The sequence below is a fragment of the Brachypodium distachyon genome, chromosome 3, assembly GCF_000005505.3.
Source record: "Brachypodium distachyon strain Bd21 chromosome 3, Brachypodium_distachyon_v3.0, whole genome shotgun sequence".
NCBI classification, from domain to species: Eukaryota; Viridiplantae; Streptophyta; class Magnoliopsida; order Poales; family Poaceae; genus Brachypodium; species Brachypodium distachyon.
The window spans coordinates 50,279,888-50,294,799 of record NC_016133.3 but is presented as its reverse complement, the minus strand read 5'-3'; the positions used below and the strand labels follow the sequence as shown (position 1 = coordinate 50,294,799).

Below are 14,912 nucleotides of genomic sequence, written 5' to 3'. Positions count from 1 at the left end.
CGACATTGGTTGGTGGAGGATTCCGTGCAGCGCGGATCCCGGAGAGGATACGGCTCAGGTGAGGCGGATCATCTGCGGTTGGTGGGATCTGAGAAGTAGAATTGTTAGACGATGAGGGAAAATAAGGAAATATAGATTCGTCGAAAATTACATGCCGAGAAGTAATCCCGCGTCTAGAGGATAAATCAAGCTGAATTGAAGAACTCTCCGATAAATCTCATTGACACAGTTACAGGGTATATATATACATCGAGGAGAGTGGACATGCAGCGCCATAACAATCGGGCTGTTACAACTGAACTCTACACAACGGAGTACAGGCCTATACATCGAAGTACATGCAGTATACAAAGCTACATATGTCAACATTTTACAAACTAAGAAACTTGTGCTCGGTCAAAAAAACTAAGAAACCTGCGTCAATTGAGATTAAGAATGTAAAGATAAGGGCTATTCAAAAAAGGAATGGAAAGATAAGGATTTTTTTTAGTTTCGACGTATCATCGTTTATAGAAGAAAACTGGAGAGCAGCATAGTTACACAAATATTACAACACTCTCGACATGTCCCCTGTAGTGTTAACGAAGCGCATGCTGAAATCCCTATAACTACAAAACAGCTTCGCCGATCTCGATGTCTCCATCTCCAAAGCCAATGCAGCTAAGAAGACAAGGATGATCCATAATTTATTACTCCCTCAGTCCAACAAAAGATATCTCAATTTTGACTAAATTTGAATGCATCTATACACTAAGTCATGTCTAGATACAATCAAATTTTGACAAACTTGAGACATCTTTTGTCAGACGGAGGGAGTAATTGATTTGTTGCACAGCAGCAGACTAGCAGTCCATTGAGATTTGAGGCCTTGCTGGTTGAGTTCTGGAAGAAATTTTGCAATTTGAGGAGTTGCTGGCATTGGCACTGAGCAGTAGGGGAGAAGAGAAATATCAAAGACTGCAGGCTTGCAAGGTGAATTTTGTGTGTTTAAATCCATGCATTATGAACAATTTTGTGCCCACCATCCATTGTCTAATCTATATGTTTTACTTTAGCCTTTTGTTCGTGTTTCTGTATACGTGTCACAATTTTTTTTTTAACTCAACTTGGTATACGTACCCAGTTGGGAAATCCTGACTCCGTCACTGCACATGCTACCACTTTCAATATGTCAAAAGCAGATAATGTCTTTTTCCCCCTATTTTTGTTGTGTGAGCAACTAGTATGCATAGATCGGAAGTTTGACTCTCATGGAGTTGTATCAGCAATTCAGCGTCATATCCTTTGCTAGTATTATAAGAGCAATAAAGTTTCCTTTTTGTTGGAAAAAGGGAGATTAATAATATGAAAGCTCGTTTGAAAGGGTACCAGGCCCCCTTTTCTGCACCAACTAAATTTGTCTTTTAATATTTTTGAAATTGGACATCCACTCGTGGATGTACTGAGCTTGTGCCTGAAGATCAACATGCATCAACAACCACATCAGAGAAAACATGCCCCCCTCTTCAGAAACTTCCCCTAATAGATGTCGGCGTCACGCCATTAAGTCAGGCCGTGGCTGCGTAGAGACGGGACCATGTGTCGTTTTGACCTCTTAAAACCTCCCCCCCACAGGCTCATTTAAGCCTGGATTAGTCCACAAATTAACACTCGCCCCGCGGACATTCCACCAGCTACAACACCTCACCATACCGCGCATGCATGCCCCAGAAAAGATGATTTTCGCGGCGCTGGTCGTGGTTCTATTGTTCCCAGCAACGGTGGGGGCTACGGCGATGCAGCCTGCCGAGACTTGCCTCCGGCGGTGCGGGAACATCGATATCCCGTACCCGTTCGGCGTGGGCAGCGGGTGCCACCTGGAGACGGGGGACTGGACCTTCTCGCTGAGCTGCAACCGCACCGCCGACGGCCGGCACCGGCTGTACAACTACCAGATCGAGGTCCTCGACATGTCGGTCCGCCGCGGGCAGCTGCGCATCTACAGCCTCATCAACCCGTGGTGCTACAACGCCACCACGGGCGGCATGAACTCGCAGAACAACTGGTGGTACAACATGTCCATCACAAACTTCCGCATCAACGACGCCCTGAACCGCTTCACCGTGGTGGGCTGCAACTCGCTGGCCTACATCCGGTCCCTCAACGAGACCGCCGACCGGTACATGACAGGGTGCATGGCCATGTGCCCCGGCGTGGGGCGGCTGGAGAACGGGTCCTGCGCCGGGGTCGGCTGCTGCCAGACGGCCATCCCCTCGGGCCTCAACGCGTACCAGATCTCCTTCGAGGAGAAGTTCAACAACACCGGGGATACTGCGGGGTTCAGCCCCTGCAGCTACGCCGTGCTCGTCGAGGCCGCCGCTTTTGACTTCCGCACCACGTACGTCACCACGGACGAGTTCGTCGTGGCCAACGACAGGCAGGTGCCGCTGGTTCTCGATTGGGCCATCGGGAACAAGACGTGCGACGAGGCCAAGGGTAACGCGTCGGCGTATGCCTGCGTTAGCGGCAACAGCGAGTGCGTCGACTCCAAGTACGGCCGGGGCAAGGGCTACCTCTGCAACTGCTCCGCCGGCTACGACGGCAACCCCTACCTCCTCAACGGCTGCCATGGTAATCAATCGATCTCTTGTTATCTTCTTGTACTTCTTCCAATCGTACGTGCCACTACCCACTAGAGCGACGAAGCGTTTTTGGGTTGCGTTTGCAGATATCAACGAGTGCGAAGACAAAAGTGTCAGGTACCCGTGCTCTGTCCCTGGTACTTGCGTCAATACCATGGGCGGATACAACTGTGTTTGCCCTCGCAAGACATCAGGCAACGCGTACAGCGGGACATGCGAGGAAGACAAATCCCAGCTTGGATGGCAGATCGCCATTGGTACGTAAGCCATGTTCATTTCTGCTAGCTTCTCCTGAAGAAACGCACGGAACAGAGGATGACATCTAGTCACTGTTCTGAGTTCCCCAATTGTTGGATGCATTTCCCATCGTCTAACTAACTGGCTGCTGCATGCAGGAGTCAGCGTTGGTGTCATCATACTGATTGCCGCCGCTTCCTGCGCCTACATGGTGTTCGCGAAACGGAGGCTCGCCAAGATCAAGCGAGAATACTTCAAGCAGCACGGGGGGCTGTCGCTGTTCGACGAGATGAGGTCGAGGCAGGGCCTGTCCTTCACGCTCTTCACCCAGGAAGAGCTGGAGGAAGCCACGGGCAGGTTCGACGAGCGGAACGTGATCGGCAAGGGCGCCAACGGCACGGTCTACAAGGGCACCACCAAGGACGGCGAGGTGGTGGCCATCAAGAAGTGCAGGCTGGCCAGCGAGAGGCAGCAGAAGGAGTTCGGCAAGGAGATGCTCATCGTGTCCCAGATCAACCACCGGTACATCGTCAAGCTCTACGGCTGCTGCCTCGAGGTGGAGGTGCCCATGCTGGTGTACAAGTACATCCCCAACGGCACCCTGTACGGGCTCATCCACGGCAGGCGGGACCGGGACCGGGACGTGCCACGGATCCCGTTCACGGCCCGTCTCAAGATCGCGCACCAGACTGCCGAGGCGCTCTCCTACCTGCACTCGTGGGCGTCTCCCCCCATCATCCACGGCGACGTGAAGACGTCCAACATACTCTTGGACCAGGACTACACGGCCAAGGTCTCCGACTTCGGGGCCTCCACGCTGGCGCCGACGGACGAGGCCCAGTTCGTGACGTTCGTGCAGGGCACCTGCGGGTACCTGGACCCGGAGTACATGAGGACGTGCAAGCTGACGGACAAGAGCGACGTGTACAGCTTCGGCGTCGTGCTGCTGGAGCTGCTGACGTGCAGGAAGGCGCTGAACCTGGAGGAGCTGGAGGAGGAGAAGTACCTGTCGTCGCAGTTCCTCCTGGTGGTCGGGGAGAACAGGTTGGAGGAGATGCTGGACCCCCAGATCAAGGACGAGACGAGCATCGAGGTGCTTGAGCAGGCCGCGGAGCTGGCGAAACAGTGCCTGGAGATGCTGGGCGAGAACAGGCCGACGATGCGGGAGGTTGCAGAGGAGCTTGATCGGTTGAGCAAGCTAGCCCAGCATCCATGGGGGCGGCAGGAGTCAGCGGAGCTAGAGGCACTGCTGCTCCGTGGATGTGGATCGGCGTCACCCACCACCTACTCTGGCCACTCTGGGATACAACTTGGTAGCACCAGAAATATTAGTTTCAGTGACACGGCGTACATAGGAATCAAGTCACCCCGTTGATACGTGGTACATTTTTGGGTGTGCCTGGAGGCTGGAGTTATGCATACACTCATCACTGCACAAGATTGCAAATTGTTTTCCTGTATTTATAATTATCCCTGGATTTTATACATGCAGAAATGCTATATCTGCTTCCTTCATTTCTAAATGTAAGATGTTTTTATCTTTGTTAAGTCGAACTTTTTAAAATTTGACCAAATATATATGAAAATCTATCAACATTTACAATTTTTAATTAGTTTTATTAAATTCATCCTGATATATGTCTTCGTGATATACTTATTTGATATTGTAGATGATATTGGTTTTTCTAGAATACTTATTTTTTTTTTTCATGGTAAGTGTACTGATATTTTTTTCATACATCTACAAAACTGTCCATCGAGAAAATTAGTTGGAGTATATAAATTAGTGTTCTCCACTAGGCGTGTCCCATGCTGCACTCGGAATGCATTTTTGTGTTTTGAGTAAATATGATGAAACCTTAATAGTTGGGGATTTAGTATTAAATAACCCTAATTTTTGTTATGTTACATAATCACAACTATTATGCTACTACAAGATTATGATAGTTGGGGCATTTAACAACAAAAATGACTAGTTAGGCCCACCGGTTAGCCGCCAAGAAGCCAAATAAACCCTAGAGACAGTGTTTCAATTTCAGTCATCTAGTAAAATATTTATATAGTTTCAAAAGACCATTTAAGAAATGATTTATATAGTGTTATGTGTTTTTTACAAGTATGTTCCCCGTATGGAAATATGTCCCAATCCATGTATCCTCATGTGTGTTTGTTGCACACCAGGATCGTTATTTCTATTGATTACTTCTAGATGTTTGTAGATTTTTTATAAATTTGGTCAAATATTAAAAGTTTGACTTAGAATGAAATTAGAACATCTTATTGAAGATCAAAGAGAGTGGTATTTGACGTCCCACGTCTTCATTTATTGAATTTCATTTGCAGAAGTTGAAATACGAATTCCACCGAGCGGCCCAATGTATCAAACCCCCCCGACGTTCACCGAGACAAATCCAAGGGCGGACAGCCTTCCTTCGAAAACGAAAGAATCAAAGAAAATCTCCTAAAAATTCGAAGATAACGAACGCATCCATCCGGCCCGATACCCGAAGAATGGAGGCGCTACGGGTGTGGAGGGCTTCCTCCAATCTCCTCGGCTTCGCGGTCTCCCGCGCCGCCGCCGGTGCCGCCTCTGCTGGGAGGGCTCACCGTCTCCACATCCGCTGCTGCTCCCCGGCTGCTGCTGCCGCCACGAAGCCGCCGCAGGACCGCCGCCGCCGCAGTGCGTCCTCCTCCTCCACCTCGGACCGCGAATCCATACGCGCGATTAGGCTAAAAAAGGTGAGCTCTTCGAGAGCCGCAACTTGCTGCAGCTCTACTGCAATACCGTTTGCCGCTCGTATTTCGCCCCTCACAATTTGTGGTCTATACTGTGAATCTGCTCGCGATAAGTAGCTGGTTTGGTTTGCTAGGTTGAGGAGCTAAGAGCGAAGGGTTACGAGCCGTACGCGTATAAGTGGGACAGGACTCACACGACCAAGGAGCTTCAGGAGAGGTACGCCCATCTTGAGAATGGCGAGGTCTGCACAGAGGCAGCGGTTTCCATTGCTGGGAGAATCGTTGCCCGAAGAGCATTTGGAAAGCTTGTTTTCATGACCATAAGAGACGATTCCGGGACTATCCAGGTTCGATCTTCAAATGATTTCCCATCAATTGCCAGTCAAATTAGGTGTGTGATCCAGACACTAATCATGCAGATTGTTACCAATTTGATAATCGTGGTGTGGTTTAGATTTTTCATTCCAATAACAACATATTTTCTGTCTGAGCTTGTATATGGAACTGGCTTAATTCTATCCATGCAAATATGAGCATTGGTTGCCTATGAATTAGCCAGGTTTTGTAAAGCATTGAACTATAGAGCCAATGAAAAGGGAACCCTACCAAATTTTGGCGAAACTAAGAGGAGGTCAAATACAATGATCTGTTTACATTCAAATAATAGTTTTCTCAAAAACCTTCGAACTTAATTTTGTGTCAAATAATTTTCTTTGTCTTCATATCTGGCAATGGCTCGTCATGCTTTATGTGAGTATAATCTAGATGTACGAAGCACGTGAAGGTTTGAATCCAACCAAAGCGAATCAGTATTTGATGAAAAAGTTGTACTTATAAAGATCTGCTTCGAATTCAAATCCATGCGTATTCTAATCCAGCTAATGATACATCATCAAATTCAAATTATATCTGTATGGTGCTAAATTGTCAATGTAGGCTAGCTTAAGATTGCACTTAACACTCTTAATTGTGCGGTAAATCATGTCCTGTAGATTGTATTTCTCCTGATAGCAGTTACTAGAACTTGTATTTATTTGTTTAGGTGATGAAGGTATTTTTTGCACTGAATATATGTCTTTCAAACTTTCCTTTTGGCAATTGATAGCTTTATTGTGAGAAAGATAGCCTTACGGAGGAGCAGTTCGAGCAATTGAAGGCAGTTATTGATATTGGTGATATCTTAGGTGCAAGTGGGTCCATAAAGAAGACTGAAAAAGGTTTAGCATGAATAACCCTTTACTCACGCAGGTGTACTGTATATCATATCTGGGGTTTGCTAACTGTCAGTTGACAGAGAATTAGTTAAATCTCAGACAAACTTTTATATTTGTATAAGTCTACCTTTTATTCTGTTTTCTTTTGGTCGTCCGATCAAGATTCTAAGGCTTACAGAGTTGAAGACTGACCTATTATACTTCTTATTGTGGCACTGAAAGTTATTATTTGCTCAGAGTAACCTCGTCACATAATTCTTGATTTGGCCATCCAAAAAATATATTCAACTCTCAACTTAGCAAGTTAGGCTATTCACTATCTGTTTACAAATTATCCACTTATATGTAAATTCTTGTGACTTCTTTTTGTTGAGATAGCTATCTGATATTGTCTATGTAAATGTAAACTAAACTAAACTAAACAGCCAATCCACTTTATCGTTGTAGAAAATACAACAAAATGGGGCGAGGGGTGTTAACTGTTAAGAAAAAGAAAAATGATGTACACAGTAGAATGCTGCAAAATTACCAAGGACCTGGGCCCTGGGGTAGTAGGGCTGGTTGTAGTATTAGAGTCGCACATAGTCTCTGTGAATGATTAAAGTTTATATTTTATAACAGGTGGACATTATAATACGAGGTAGGCGAGTTCACATGCCACTCGATATACATTTTAAATTTTTGTAAAGAGTTAGTATGTAGCATACATCTCAATACTATGAATTCCATGTTCATTATTGTTCTGTTGCTAATCTGCATTCTTATTTGACATGGTGTATTTCACTGCAGGGGAAATATCTGTTTATGTCAACTTTTTTGAAATCCTTACAAAATCGCTACTTCCACTACCAGATAAGTATCATGGCTTAACTGACGTGGACAAGCGGTATCGCCAAAGGTTAGCTTTGTTTTGCTCCAAATTTATTGTTCTATATATGTTCATACAAACCATGTGGGCAGGTATCAATGTTTCAATGGGCTTCAATGGGCTTCAATCTTATTATATTTTGTTTGGTGGATTCTTGTTGCTACTAACCTACTTCATATTTGTATCTTTATTATATCTGGAGAATTTATGGCGTTGTTTCAGTTAGCAGCAGTGTCTGATAAAATGAAATTTTGACAAATTTTCTCCAGGGATATATACAAATTACGCCAGTCATTTTTATTATATTACATATGCTCACCACAGATCACATCATATTATCATGACATAAATGGCGTATTTGTCCCTTTTTATTAATTTCATACTTATGTTTGGCTGCCCCTCCCTCCCATCATATTGTAATACAAGTTGTTTGAACGGGAAATTTTGATCCTAGTATTCCAGATTTAATGTCAATTATTTGAACTTTATTAAACGTGATATACTTTATCTTGTTATGTCTTTACAATTTTATTTTAGTATGTGTGGCAACTATTATTCCTATTTTTCAAAATTCATCTCATCTTGCATGTTACTTGTACCTAATGACAGGTACGTTGACATGATTGCAAATCCAGAGGTTGCTGATGTGTTCCGAACAAGAGCAAAGGTAAGTTACTAACTATATCTACTGCCGGATTGCCTTTGTTCTTTGAAACTAATCCCGTTAATTAGAATAAGGATAAACAAGGAAAAGTCAACCCGCTCATCGGAAAGATTAATTCTGTTTGGTTTGCTTGCAAATTTGCATACAAAAGATCTGCAAGACAAAGTTTGGTCACGAAATTCACCATAGACGATTTGGTAAATAACGCAGGAAAATGATTCCAATTGTAATTGAATCTTGCCAAAATTTTGGTAGCAAACCAAACACAGTTCAGATACAGAAATATAGTCAAAGACCAAATTTTGGCTAAAGTTGGATCACATTAGTATGCTCTGTAATTTAATTTGGCAACTTCCATGTACATCAAACCTTAATTAATACATAGGAATATTTTGGGGCAGAGAACTTTTTGGTACTATGTTGCATAGTAAGTTCACATTCTTAGTTAATACAAAAGGAACCAATTTGATGAATATTGACGAGCTGGCATCATTTGCAGAAGTTACCTTAGCTATTTTCTTTCTTCATAGGTTGTTTCCGAAATCCGCAAGGCAATGGAATCATTTGGTTTCATTGAAGTTGAAACTCCAGTTCTGCAGGTTTGCTTTCTTCACATTCTTTAAATTGTTACTCTGCAGGATTATCACCGATGTAATGTTTGATATCTAGCTTTATAAGGGTGCACCACTGAGGTCATCTAGGTTAGGTGTTCCATTGCCACTTATTCGTATACAAAATATGCTCTGTAGCCGCTAGCCAAGTATTCTTCAGTGGTTTATTCTGGCCTGTCTTTAAACAAACACGGGCAGAAACTACTCCCTCTAGGTCGTTTTAGAATCTGTGCTAGTCAAATATTTTTGGGTTGGACCATCAATATAGAAAAAGTACCAACATCCACAATACTAAGTCGATGTAATACAATCTAGTCTAATAGCACCAAGAAAGAAATCATGTTATTTTTGTACCTTTGTTTTGGGCTTATGGCCCGTTATTAGGGTCTTATCTGACCATTTTCCTTCAAACGGGAAATAAATAGGGAGCAGCAGGCGGTGCTGAAGCCAGACCTTTTATTACTCACCACAACTCACTCCAAAGAGATCTTTACTTGAGGATTGCAACGGAGCTGCATTTGAAAAGAATGCTGGTAAGGTTGCAAACTTGCAATGCAAAATTTTCCTCTACTTTTCGGACTTTGTTTTTTTCTCAAAGTAGTCTATAGTAACATTCTTTTCTGTGATATGATTACTATCGGCAAGCAGCCTGCAAGTAAAATTTCATGCATAGAAGAATCAAGTCTAACATAACCCACTACATGCTTGTTTAGTCAAGGTGACTTAGTTTAGAGTTGTTAATATAATTGTTTCTCATAGCTTGTAGTTCCCTTTCCAGGTTATCCATGTGCATGTTTCTCTACTTGCATAGCATCAAATTTATCAATAAGTTTCCTGGATTTGTCACAAGACGTATGATGAAGAAAACTATACTCATTCTGTTCCTAAATATAAGAGGTTCTAGCTTTGTCCTAGACCAAGTTTATAGAACTATCTACCAACATCTACAACTCTAAATTAGTTTTGTTAATTTCTTCATGATATATATCTTCATAGTATACTTATTTGATATTGTACATATTAGTACATGTTTCTATAAACTTGGTCAAAGTTTCAAAAAGCTAAAACATCTTATATTTAGATACAGAGGTACTATATTCAAAGCTACAGTTCTCCTGGAGTCTTATGTTTGGAGCAATTTTTCAGTTTGAAATTTTGCACCATGCAGCTGGTGTTTATACCTTTATCCATCTGTTTCTAAGTATTTGAAGGGGTTAAAAACGTGTGTGCACTGTACTAATCATAATGAACACAATGCATTTGCATTAAGGGACTATCTGTTAGAACATTTACCTATAGAGGGAACTAACATGTGTTGTTACAATTTTAGAGGGCCATGCCCTCACGCCAAACTTCTGGTCTTACTAGCTTATGAATAAAATTGGCAAAATGCAGGTTGGAGGGCTAGAGAAAGTTTATGAGATTGGAAGAATTTTCCGGAATGAAGGCATCTCTACTCGCCATAATCCTGAATTTACTACTATTGAAGTAAATAACTGATCTTATTCTCTCTTATCTTTCTTCTGTGCTATCCTGTAGGGCATTTTCCACATTTCTTTCCCTTCCTCTCCCCTTTATTTGCAGAATGTGGTACTTTAAGAAAGGTCTGACTCGCTGCCTTATATTTGGAAGCTAGATGTATGAAGCATATTCAGACTATGAAAGCATGATGAATTTGGCTGAAGAAATCGTAACTCGATGTGCCATGGCTACTCTTGGAAAGCTTAAGGTTGATTACCAGGTAATGAGTTTATAGTCAAATATGAGAATATATTGTGCTGCATTATACTAATGGATTTGGATTTACTGGAAAAGTATCACACCAAAATCATGTCATCATTTGTTGCTCATACTACATAACTTGTTTTTCTTTGTCCTTTTTATCTGTGGAGGCATTTAATTCTTGCCATCGATGATACTGTACATGTAGTCTGGTGTGGGTCTTCTTGCCTAACCTGGAGAGCCTATGCAGATTGGCATTGGGCGCATGCGCACTCGCACATTAGCACTTACAGCACATCTATACACATATCTTAATTATTCCTTTCACTCCATTAACTAATGCCGTTTAATATAAGCAGGGAACTGAAATCTCCCTTGAAAGACCATGGAGGAGGGAATCCATGCATCGTCTTGTCGAAGAAGCAACTGGAATCGACTTCAATAGCTTTGGAGATGTTGAATCTGCTAAAAATGCTGCAAGAGAACTGCTGGGGATCAAAACATCAGGCAGTGATAGTACTTCATTGCAAGCTTGTTCATCTGTTGGACACGTTCTCAATGAGGTATTTCTCAGATTTTATTTCCTACACCTGTTTTTGAATTTACTCTTGTGATGCAATGAGACTTTCTGAAGAAAATATTTATGGTTCCTCAATCTGGGTTCAACAAATCCAGGGTTGATCCAAACAAGCATTCGAAATGGGATCCTACAAAAAGAAAGTGAATACTAGTTTGGTAGTCCAAAAGTCTGCAGGATTGGATATCATCCTGTCATTTGCTATTGCCTTATTATCAGTGTGAGGCTGCAGCAAGAAAGCTACCTGCTACATGCTATACGCGTACATAAATGCTTTACACTCTGGTTGGAACCCAACAAAGCTATATGCTACACTTTGCCACAAGCAACATGTTACCTGTAGTTGATTTTGATTGGCATTTATTCCTTACTGCAAGCCAGCAGCACACCATACGACCAACAGTCAGGAATCGGAAGCAGTGCACACCAACTGTTAGGTTACACAAAGAATTATTATTGTTGCACAGACCAAATTACTGTTAAGTGAAGTGAACTACTGAGTTAGCTGTATATGTATTCTTTTCCTATTCTGGAACCATTGCTCATTAAGGATGTAGTTCTGCAGATTGTTTAATAAAAATGATATCCTTGGAAGTTTAGCTAATAAAATATACTTCTTTAGTTTATGCATAAGGACTTTACTGGTACAGTTTAGGGGATTTAAAAATTCAGTTAATGTCCCTTTTAAAACTCAAAAGGGCTAGGAACATGATTTCTTTGGCGCTTCTCCCTTTTCCAGTAGGAACATGCATCTATCTGAATATATGTTTAGTCGCAATCTGAGTGTAGCACCCATCCTTTTGAAACTGTAGAGTTTCAATGCATAATATATTAGTATCATTTGCTAACTTCATTAGAGTGACTAAAGTTGTTTGATTGAGCTAATCATATGCCAGGTCTTTGAGACTGTTGTTGAATCAACTCTTGTGCAACCAACATTTGTTCTTGACTACCCAGTTGAGATATCACCATTGGCAAAACCACATCGGAGGTAATTTACTTTCAACGAAGTTATTAATTTGGAAAAGGTACCTGTTTCAGAATTGATGTATATTTGGGCATTGTTTTACTCGTATAATACTGCAATATGTCTTTCTGTTGTGTCATTAGCTTATTTTGATAAATTGGAAATTCTCCTTATGTAACGTAGCAATTGACCGTCAGTTCAAATTCCATTTTGAAGTTATCTTTCAAAGTACAACTTTGCCCTGTTATTACTCTGTTTCTAAATATAAGAAATCATAGTCACATTTTAAGTAGTAGGTTATATGCTACTAAATATAAGATTTTCTAGCTTTGTCCTAAGTCAAATTTCTTAAAGTTTGCCAAGTTTATAGAAAACTGTACAAACATCTGCTATATAAAATAAGTATTCTATGAATATATATATCATGATGGATTTAATAAGTTTGACTTAGGACAAAGCTAGAACATAATATTTAGGAGCGGAGGGAGTACCTTGCATGTATATGACTCCAAATTCCAAAACCATTGCCATAACGCTACAGACGACCTTTTGATATGTATATTTCGATGATCTGGGCAGAATGCAATTTTGGTTGATATCAATTGTAATTCTCATAATACCTCTTTTCTCTTGCTGTAGTTGTGCTGGTCTTACTGAACGATTTGAACTTTTCATATGTGGTCGTGAAATTGGAAATGCATTTTCTGAGCTGACAGACCCAATTGATCAGGTAAGAATTTGTTTGTTTTCTTAACGCACGTAGAAGCGCTACTATTATCACATTTTCCTTGTAGGCGCACTTTACATTGGTGTAAACAGTACTTAGTGCATCTGTCAAGTTTTGCTAGAAATTCGACGAGTTGTGGTTGGCTGTTTACGCATGAACACTGTAATTTATTTGCACCATTTTCACTAGACAGGTTCCAGAAATATGAGTAATGTAATTTGTGTACAGTATTACATTATTTCAATTCCCTGACCCGCGTTAAACTGGAAGAGCCATCCTTTTGGAACTACTTGCTTTGCAGTGAGAAATTAAATTGTTGGGATGTAACATATGATGGTACTATTAGTAGCTTTTGCATTTGGAAGGTTTAATTTGACAGCATAGGCCAAATCAAGGGGCTGATTAACTTGCAAAGGGCACCACCATACTAGACCTAAACAGGGCTCGGATATCCTCCCAAAGTTCCCACCTTAACTGAAAATGTGGAGGGAGATTATAATTGTGCCCACAACTCCTGAATGACAAGACATGTATCTTCATAATCATTTATGTAGCCAATATTTATGGTCTTTAATTGTGTCTGAATTCGTTTCACTTGACGAAAGATCCAGTGGCAAAGTATTCTAGATTGTAACGATCACTTTATTTCCCTGGCAGAGGAGTCGTTTTGAAAACCAAATAAAACAGCACAATACTAAACGTGCTGCAATGGAGAAGAAAGTCAAATCTGCCGAGAGTAAGGGAGATGATGATGAGTATTCGTATGAAGTTTCTTTGGACGAAGACTTCCTGACTTCTTTAGAATACGGAATGCCACCTGCTTCTGGAATGGTATGATCTTTAAACTTGTCTGCGACTGCAGTTTTTCGTGGTTTGCTTTCTACCATGCTGCGTTCTCGAAAGTTTTCACTGAACTATTTGTTCAGTAATATTATTACACTATGTTTCTCGTGTGAACTAATTATGTCCAACCTTTCAACTGTTAGGGTCTTGGCATCGACCGGTTAGTAATGCTCTTAACGAACTCTGCCAGCATAAGGGATGTTATTGCCTTTCCTGTCCTGAAGATTCAGCAATAGGACCTTTGCTCGGGGTAAGAAGAGATGCAATTTTGGCGGCACTATTTATGTTCAAAGCAGACACTTTCAAAGCAGATACTTTACCAGTAGATCCCTTTTACTATTAGATATTGCACATTCCTTCATTGGTAAATGGATGTGGGCGAAGGTCCAGTCTGACAGCACTCCAGCCTGATGTGTGCCCTGCCCTAGGCAAAATAGTCTATAGATGTCAGCACTGAAATAAATAACGGATTCGCATCTTTCTGGTTTCGTTCGACCATTTCTCTCATGCAGGATTACAACAAATGTGTTGTTTACCTGCTTTTTAGGCCGATGAACTCTTTGCTCCATTCCACGTGTGCACAAATGATTAGATATGCAAGTGGGAACTCGCGAATGGCCCACTTCTTAAACCTCTTATTCAAAAAAATCTGCAAATTTTTTGAATAGGAGGTTTGAAAATTGAACTAGAAGTGGAGCTGTCACGGGATCCTGTTTACATCCCTGCAAATTATCCCAGTAGCTGCAACTACAAGCGTGATGCTTTAAATATTTTCTGAACCAACAAGGAGCATTGCCGCCGGAAGCCAGGCGTTATTTGCCCTTGGTAGGTTGAACAGGCTGCACCTACGAGCGTGATGCTCTAAATATTTCTGAACCAACAAGGAGTGTTGCCACGGTTATCATCCTGCGTTGTTGGCAGTTGGCAGGCCGAATCATTCATAGGAAGCCCATCATCCTGCGAACACAAAAACCTGCCAGAAACCTACCTGGTTATGTGCAGGGCATTTCATCCTCCGTAGCAGAAACCTGGTTATGTGCATCCCACGTGCACGGAGGTCGCCGACGGTCGTAGAAGAAGTCCAACACAACAGCCAGCCGAGCGTCCTCGTGCCCCGAGTGGCGT

General features: G+C 42.1%; 2 protein-coding genes across 2 annotated transcripts; both read left to right on the top strand.

Annotated features, from left to right (window-relative positions):
• The first annotated feature begins 1,572 nt into the window (after positions 1 to 1,572).
• LOC100843072 (wall-associated receptor kinase 5) lies at positions 1,573 to 4,373 on the top strand. Its single transcript, XM_003572679.4, has 3 exons — positions 1,573 to 2,610; positions 2,708 to 2,878; positions 3,017 to 4,373. Exons 1-3 carry the CDS (start codon positions 1,698 to 1,700, stop codon positions 4,231 to 4,233), a joined length of 2,301 nt encoding a protein of 766 aa, XP_003572727.1. The 5' UTR covers positions 1,573 to 1,697; the 3' UTR covers positions 4,234 to 4,373.
• Positions 4,374 to 5,311: 938 nt separating this feature from the next.
• Positions 5,312 to 14,282, top strand: LOC100837408 (lysine--tRNA ligase, chloroplastic/mitochondrial). Its single transcript, XM_003575342.3, has 14 exons — positions 5,312 to 5,597; positions 5,729 to 5,941; positions 6,700 to 6,811; positions 7,598 to 7,706; positions 8,286 to 8,343; positions 8,871 to 8,939; positions 9,377 to 9,484; positions 10,347 to 10,439; positions 10,588 to 10,692; positions 11,033 to 11,236; positions 12,147 to 12,241; positions 12,857 to 12,947; positions 13,602 to 13,775; positions 13,931 to 14,282. The coding sequence occupies exons 1-14, from the start codon at positions 5,370 to 5,372 to the stop codon at positions 14,021 to 14,023; spliced, it is 1,752 nt and encodes a 583-aa protein (XP_003575390.1). The 5' UTR covers positions 5,312 to 5,369; the 3' UTR covers positions 14,024 to 14,282.
• Positions 14,283 to 14,912: the final 630 nt, after the last annotated feature.